This window comes from Nematolebias whitei, chromosome 9 (genome assembly GCF_014905685.2).
Source record: "Nematolebias whitei isolate Nwh7 chromosome 9, NemWhi1, whole genome shotgun sequence".
Classification (NCBI taxonomy): Eukaryota; Metazoa; Chordata; class Actinopteri; order Cyprinodontiformes; family Rivulidae; genus Nematolebias; species Nematolebias whitei.
In genome coordinates, this window is record NC_056506.1 from 16,674,890 (window position 1) to 16,682,098 (window position 7,209).

General features: G+C 41.6%; 1 protein-coding gene across 1 annotated transcript in view; it reads right to left on the reverse strand.

The window, feature by feature from the left end:
- Positions 1–332: 332 nt before the first annotated feature.
- Positions 333–7,209, reverse strand: part of angptl4 (angiopoietin-like 4) — a 183,604-nt gene continuing 176,727 nt past the window's right edge. Inside the window, exons 4-7 of the mRNA XM_037682090.1 lie at positions 3,588–3,701; positions 1,871–1,966; positions 1,464–1,748; positions 333–1,389 (exon numbers count right to left, since the gene is read on the reverse strand). Coding sequence (XP_037538018.1) covers positions 1,208–1,389; positions 1,464–1,748; positions 1,871–1,966; positions 3,588–3,701 — 677 coding nt within the window. The 3' untranslated portion in view covers positions 333–1,207. The remainder of the gene's footprint in view (positions 1,390–1,463; positions 1,749–1,870; positions 1,967–3,587; positions 3,702–7,209) is intronic.

Genomic DNA, 7,209 nt, shown 5'->3' on the forward strand with positions numbered 1-7,209 from the left:
ATTGTGCCCAATGATACATGACATATCATCAGGCATGTGTCATCGATACGTTAAATGGCAGCTTCTGTAACAATCTATCTGTCTGTACGCAGCGCTTGTTTATTACATTCACTTATCCAGCAAATTATTGTATAATTAATACTTCTGTACTTACTACTTAATACTTGACCATGTTTTGCTTTGGTACTGTTTTATAAATTCTATAACATGTTTTTAATACAAAGCCAACTGTTGAACAAAGTTTAAGCATCAGAGAAATTTGGAAATATTCAATATGCTTAAAAATCAAAATAAATTGACAGTTACATTGTACTAACCAGTGTACTTTGGTTTCTAAGCACAGTATATGGACTGACCACAGAAAACTTAGGTTTACGTTGGGCGTTAGACATTTGTGCTACGTGGCTTCAGCGGTGTCCAACGTAAAACTAACTTTACCGCAGTATACCCACTACAAAAATGTAAATGACACCACTGGCTACCATTAAACTAGCCTGGAGGAAAACTTCTGACTTTTTTCTCCAGACTACGCTCTATGACTGAAGTCACGTCTGATAACGTTCCACTTACTGATAATCATTTGACTAAACATCCCTTTAGAAATAACCAGACTGTCCATTCAGTTTAGATTTGCTTGCTGAAATGCAATTTGTCGTTGGAAAAAGGCTAGACGGTCTTTTATATTCATTTTAACACAATATCTTTGTAAAATCTGAATTTGACAACAGTGTTCACATAAACATTTTCAATGATCTTTGTTTTATGTCACCATTCTGTCCACAGCTTTGAATTTGGTAAAGCCTGATAGCTTTTGCGTGTATGAATATATTACGAAACAGAACAACTTGGCAGTTGTTTTGTACCTAACCGTGCAGAACGTCCACAACGGGCCTACCTGGTGAGGAGTGTGTGCCTGTTGGGAAATGCTTTACGGCTCACAGCACAGCACACAGGTCGAGACTTGCCCATTGGAACACCAGAAAGAAAACACTTCACTGATCAAATTAATTAATTTGTAGTTTTAGATACCACATCAGTTTGTCTTTTTACATACCAGAACAATGAAAACCCATTCATACTGGAGTCTTTGTCTTCCTGTTGATGGGCTCTGGTATAAATCCCATTCTCACTGATCACATCAAGACAGAAGCAGAGTTCAGAACATTCTCGTTGGTTTTGATGTTTTTTCTTCTGCCTTTTTGAACTTTTATGACTTTTTGATTGCAGTGGGGGCAATCATCATTACACTGGACTTAAGTGGGTAGTACCGTCCCCTCCAGGTCTTCCAGAAGATACCTTGCTTTCTCTGATGGCGCTGCTTTGGAGGAGGGCTCTGGAAGTATCTACCATTTAAGTTGGAGCGACCACAGCTACTGAACCACCAACCACCTGTAAAAACAGGAAAATACTGGTTTGGATGCTGCGTATTGGTCAAAATGTGTTTGAAGCCTGTGGGAACTTACCAGAGAGGTGTTTGGCACAGTTGATGTTAACTTTGTAATCGTTGTCCCGATCACGGGTAGTGAAAGCCAAACCGAGGACGGCATCAGCTCCCAAAGAACTCTCAAGTGTGCCAAACGTGTCGGACTCCTGAATCTGGAGGGAATAGTTTGTTTCCCTTCCTCCCAGTTGGAATGGAAGTTGAACGGATGCTGTGTCATCTTCCCAGTCTGAGAGCTGGATGTTGAGAATGTAGCCACCATCTTTAGCAACACTGTGGATGTGCTCCAAACCCAACCAGAATTCTCCTGGAATAAAAGAAAAACGTGCGATAGAAATGAAAATAGAGTCCGAGGACAGCTAATCTGGCCCTGGGTTGACCTGCTAGTACCAGGCAGTAAGAGTGGATAAAAGCCTAAAGAGCATTTACCGTTCAGGCTGCCAAAGCCGTTCTCGTAAGCCTCCCACAGCTGGTCAAAATCCACTGAGCCGTTTTGGCGCCTTTGGATCACTGTCCATCCTCCATCTACAGAGAGACAAATGGATAAATTGATTTTAAAATGTTGCAGCAGCTACAAACCCACTCACCCAGCACACACACTTTTTGCCCCGCTCCCCCCTCAGGCAGGAGGTTGAGGAGCATGAAGTGTAGAACCACTCTAACCAGAATAATCATTGTGGAAAATCACTGCAATGCAACTTTGATGGTTGATATGTGCTGCTGATTATACATGCTGCTGATCTCATGCTGCTGATTATTTCATGCTGCTGTGCTCATTCATTCGTACTCATCCACTCACAGAGACTCATGTCCGTGCAGCTGTTCGGCACATTGTTTTATTATTAGTGTTTAGTGTATATCTTGGATATTTGATCCTTATTTACTGTTTCTTTTTACACTTTATATTTTTGCTATTTTTGGATGTAACTGGGACCTTGAGTACACGATTTTGTTCCACCTCATGCACCACATGTGATGTGAATGGTAATTAAAAACCTTGACCTTGACAAACCCCAGTTCCAAAAATGTTAAGCAGTTGTGTAAAATGTAATTTAAATAGAAGCAACAATTTGCTAATCTCATAAACTTATATTTTATTGACAACGTAACGTAGTAAACACACAAAATGTTTAAACTAAGACATTGTTCCATTAAATATGAGATCATTTTGAATTTGATGGCACCAACACATCTTCAAAACTCTGGGGACTGGGCACCTGATGACTCAAAGTCAATCTGGTTTGAATCAGAAACAGTTAGAAAAAGATTTTGTAGCTAATTATGTTAAAGGTGTAAAAAGAGATTTTTAGAGAGAAGTGGAAATGGGCAGAGGTTCATCAGACAGCCAAAAAGTGTAAAAAAAAAAAAAAAAAAAAAAAAAAAATTCAAGTTCACCAACGGAAAATTTAGAAGACTCTAAACATCCTATCATTTATAGTTCATGGTATCGTCACTGGTTTCCAGAGTCTAGAAAAATCTCTGAGCTCAAAAGGCAAAGAATACTAATATTGGCTGGTTGTCATCTTCGGGCCCTTGGGGGCCACTGCATCAAAAACAGGTCTGATTCTGTTCTGGATCTCACTGCATGGGCTCAGGAACACTTCTACAGTTCATTGTAAACACAGCTCACATAAACGCTGCTTAAAGCTCTATCAGGCAAAGAAGAAGCCATCTTTGACCATCCAGAAGCGCTGCCGTTGTCTTTGAACTCCTTCAAAATGATCTGAGGTAAAGAGGAAATCTGTTCTGAGGTCAGACAAATGTGAAATGATGAGAGAAACCATCCTGCCTGATATTAGCACACAGTTCACAAGCCTGCCTCTCTGTTGCTATGGGGGTGCATTAGGCGCACTAATGCAGCTTACACACCTGGAAATGCATCGTCAAAAAATCCTGTAATGAAGAGCGAGCTAGAATTCTCCACCAGACAACATTCTTCTCCAAAATCTCAAAACACTGGTCTATCCATGGACCTGTCTTTTTGAATGCCATCAAATTCAAATCCCACAGTAAACATTTGTTGTTTACTATATTCCACTAAGAATAGAATATGAGCTGTTTTAATTTACATTTTACACAACAACCCAACTTTTTGGAGTTGGAGTTGTTGTGATCTTAAAATGGTAGAAGGACTCGCTCTGCTCACCAGCTGTTATCTCACAGAAGACGTTGAAAGGTCCTGAGTCTTCTGGTTGGATGGTGTAGACCCCGCTGGTGGTCTCTCCTCGCAGAAACAGCTCATGACAGTCTGCTGCCACCTCTGGGGGAGCAGAGAGAAATCAACAGTCAGTAAACTTACTGGGCGTTTGTCCTTGACCTGGCAACGAAGCATCAGATAGGATTCGGTTTATGGGCCGAAGCAGCTACAATCAATGGCAACATTCAAACTTTTCTTTTAAAGACTAACATTATTTACTTTGTCCCCCCCCAATGGAAACCTGAGTGCCCTTACAGCCTCACACACCCCTCACTTGGACTGCAGTTCATGTTAGTCACATTATAAATGTGTTTTAGCTTCACTGAATATTTACTGAGTTAGAACAAAAATAAAGTGAATTCAGTTCAATTTAGTTTATTTCTATAGCTCCAAGTCACAACAGACGTGGACACTGAACAGTAACAGTCATATACATAAAAAGCTAGTTAGTAAAATATTTTGATTAGAAAAACCCAGCAAAGTTCAGTCAGGTCTTCTGAACGGTTTATTTTGGTTGAAACGTTTCATCTTTCATCCGAAAGACTTCATCAGTCTGAGGAGCCACAACAAACTCAGTCTTATAAATAGCACCTTCACATAGTGGACCAGGGCTTAATTTGATCCGGATCCTGCCTGAACAGGGTCCGGGAACACACTTATTTTATCAGGGTGTGTTTCGGTAAATGTTTGCTTAGATCCAGTAACTCTCAGGCTTACTGATAAAAAAGCTATGAACAAATATGACTGCACTGAATGAAAAAAAAAACTTATATTGGAGAAGTAAACTGAAAATAATGACATAAACACTCATTTTTAACATAACAGCCACTTACGAGCTTCCTAATATCACATATGAGCTGCCCCTTCAAGTAAGCATTTCCACTTCTACCCTTAAAAAAATCTCCACCCATGGGGGGGTGGGCTTAGGTTGCTTGAGAGAAGTGGAGCGTGCTCTATTCACACAAGGAGGGCTGTTGGCCAGGCTACTTCTTGTTGCTCTCTAAAGTAGTTAATAAATGAAGTGTTTTCTTATGTAGGTAAACATAGATGTTTAACGACCTGTTAAAATACACCAAAATGTAGGAAATGGCATCTACTTTATTAAAAATTTTCTGGGGGAAGACCCCCAGACCCCACCATCACTATTTGAGTTCCGGCATCGTTTGGTTTATTAATTAAGTGTTGCAGTGGATCACACAGTTTGATGGTGCTCAGGTGGTTCCTGTAGTCTGCCCTTGAGTCGGCGGGAGAGAGGGTGGACTCCAGAAACCACCTGAGCACCATTGAACTGGTTGGTCCACTATGTAAGATGATGTTTACAAGACTTTTGTTGTGGCTCCTCGGACTGATGAAGTATTTCGGATGAAAGATGCAACGTTTCAACAAAAAGAAAACATCCAGAGGACCTGACTGAACTTTCTTAGACCAATTAGTAACAGTTTAGGAAGCAGCAGACGCGTTGAATCTTCATTTTGTCGCAGTCTCCCATCCTGAGCAAGCACAAAGGCACCAGTGGAAAGTGAAGTGCAACGTATGTATCAACTTGTAGAATTTGTCCTATCCTGCATTTCTTGTTTCAAGGCAGTAGCAGTGGCTTTTACACAAGAATGAGTTTGTTTACTCCACCAAGCTGCCTTAAATAGATGGTTTACAACAAAAGAAAGCCTGCAGCAGCAGGGCTGTCTGCACTGAGGGAGCCAAGTGTTTGCAAACAGGACTATCAGGAGCAAGCCCGATAAAGTCTTCCAAAAGAGAGTGTGATGAATTCTGCCTCCGTCGTAAACATGACCTTTCTCCCAGTTCCCAAACAGAACTGCTTCTTTATGACTGCTCAGCCTTGCAGCCACACTACCAGCCTTTACATTCCTCAACCCCGGCCCCTTCCCACTTAGCTCATCACACACCAGTCGCATGCACAGCAGCCAGCCACTGACGTAGACGTGCATGGCTGCTGCATGCATGGGGAGTGATGAATGGTTGTGGAAGGGGGTAGGGACGGTTTTGTGAGCAGGGAGGCAGCAGGAACTGCCATTAATGAGACACAAGACGAACTCTGTCGTGACGGTGAGGTCTCATGTGGGAGCGCAATGTTGAAAAAATAACTCATGAACCACTGATACGTATTTAATGAAACTCAGGAAGTAACGACTGGATGTTCCTCTACAGCTGTTTCATTTTTGAAGTCAGTCCAAGTCAAGATGGACACCCCAGATATCTAATATTTGCCAACACTTAAAAGGGATCAAACTGGGTGAATTCCACAGATACTGAGCTAAGAATTGTTGTGATAGTAGCTGAGAGTGATCTACAACACATACCCAGGTGATACTGCATGAGACTGTCCACATTGATTTCAAGATTTGTCAAATTTGCTACAATTCATCAACATAAGATGATCTTAGACTAATCTTTGGCGTTAAGGCAGCGATTGAAATGCATTTCTTTAAGAAATGCTCGGCTTTAATCGACGACTCTCGTTGGATTACCTTCTCTACATACTCAAGGTGAAACTCATTGGTTTGCCCTCATTTACAAGACGTTGCTGCGTTGTTCACCTACAGATTTAACTCATCTACTACAACTAGCACTGGCTTCAAAGTATAATTTTCATCTTTCATTTCAATTCATTTAAACAGTGCCAAGTCACAACAGAAGTCATCTCCGGACACTGACCAGAGACATATTCAGTCCAGGAACCTTCTCTGTTGCTATGTAGGAACAAAAGTTCCTCTACATTTTGTGGATTGAGGGTGGACCGCCTCTCCTCAGTCAGTCAACACTGAAACTACACTCAGAAGGAGTGCTCGTTGCTGGGACTGCTAGCAGCCTCTTGGCAACTGGAGCTAGCCCACTGGACCTCTCCTGCCAGAAGCTGAGAAGAGACTGGAAACCTGTCAACAAGAGTCACTCATGTATTGTAGACCAACTGGTGGCCCCACTGTCCTCCTCCATCTCCTCCTCTTAACACAACTGGAAAAGAAGTTGTGCATCTCTGTGTCAGCTGCCTCTGGGGGTGGACCCTCTTCCTTAACATGGCATATAACATGTACATAATATATGTACTATATGTTTTATATACTCATATACCACCCGATCCTCTCAGTGTTTGTGGTCAACTCTATAAAGACCAGGTCTGGCTTTGCCTCTGCTGCTCCATCTGACTGGAAGCTGCTTCAAAAACGTTGGGTCTGATCTCACTTGTCTCAGTTTATAGTTTTAAAAATCGTTTAGAAGTTGTTTTTAAAGATACTTGCAAATGCTTTCATGATTAGTAATGTTGTCTTTGACAGTGAACTCTTGTTAATGTCATTTATGTTTTTCATGCTCGTTAATGTTAAGGGGCGGCTGTGGCTGAGTGGTTAGAGCAGTCGTCCTCCAATGGGAGAGTCGGGGGTTCGATTCCACCAGCAGTCACATGCTGAAGTGTCCCTGGGCAAGACACTGAACGCCTCATTGCCTCTGATGTGTGTCCCATCAGTGTATGATCTACAGCTCTGATTAGCCTTTGTATATAGTAGAGTGCATAAATGTTGCACAGACTGTAAAGATCTTTGAGTGTCTGGATCAGATA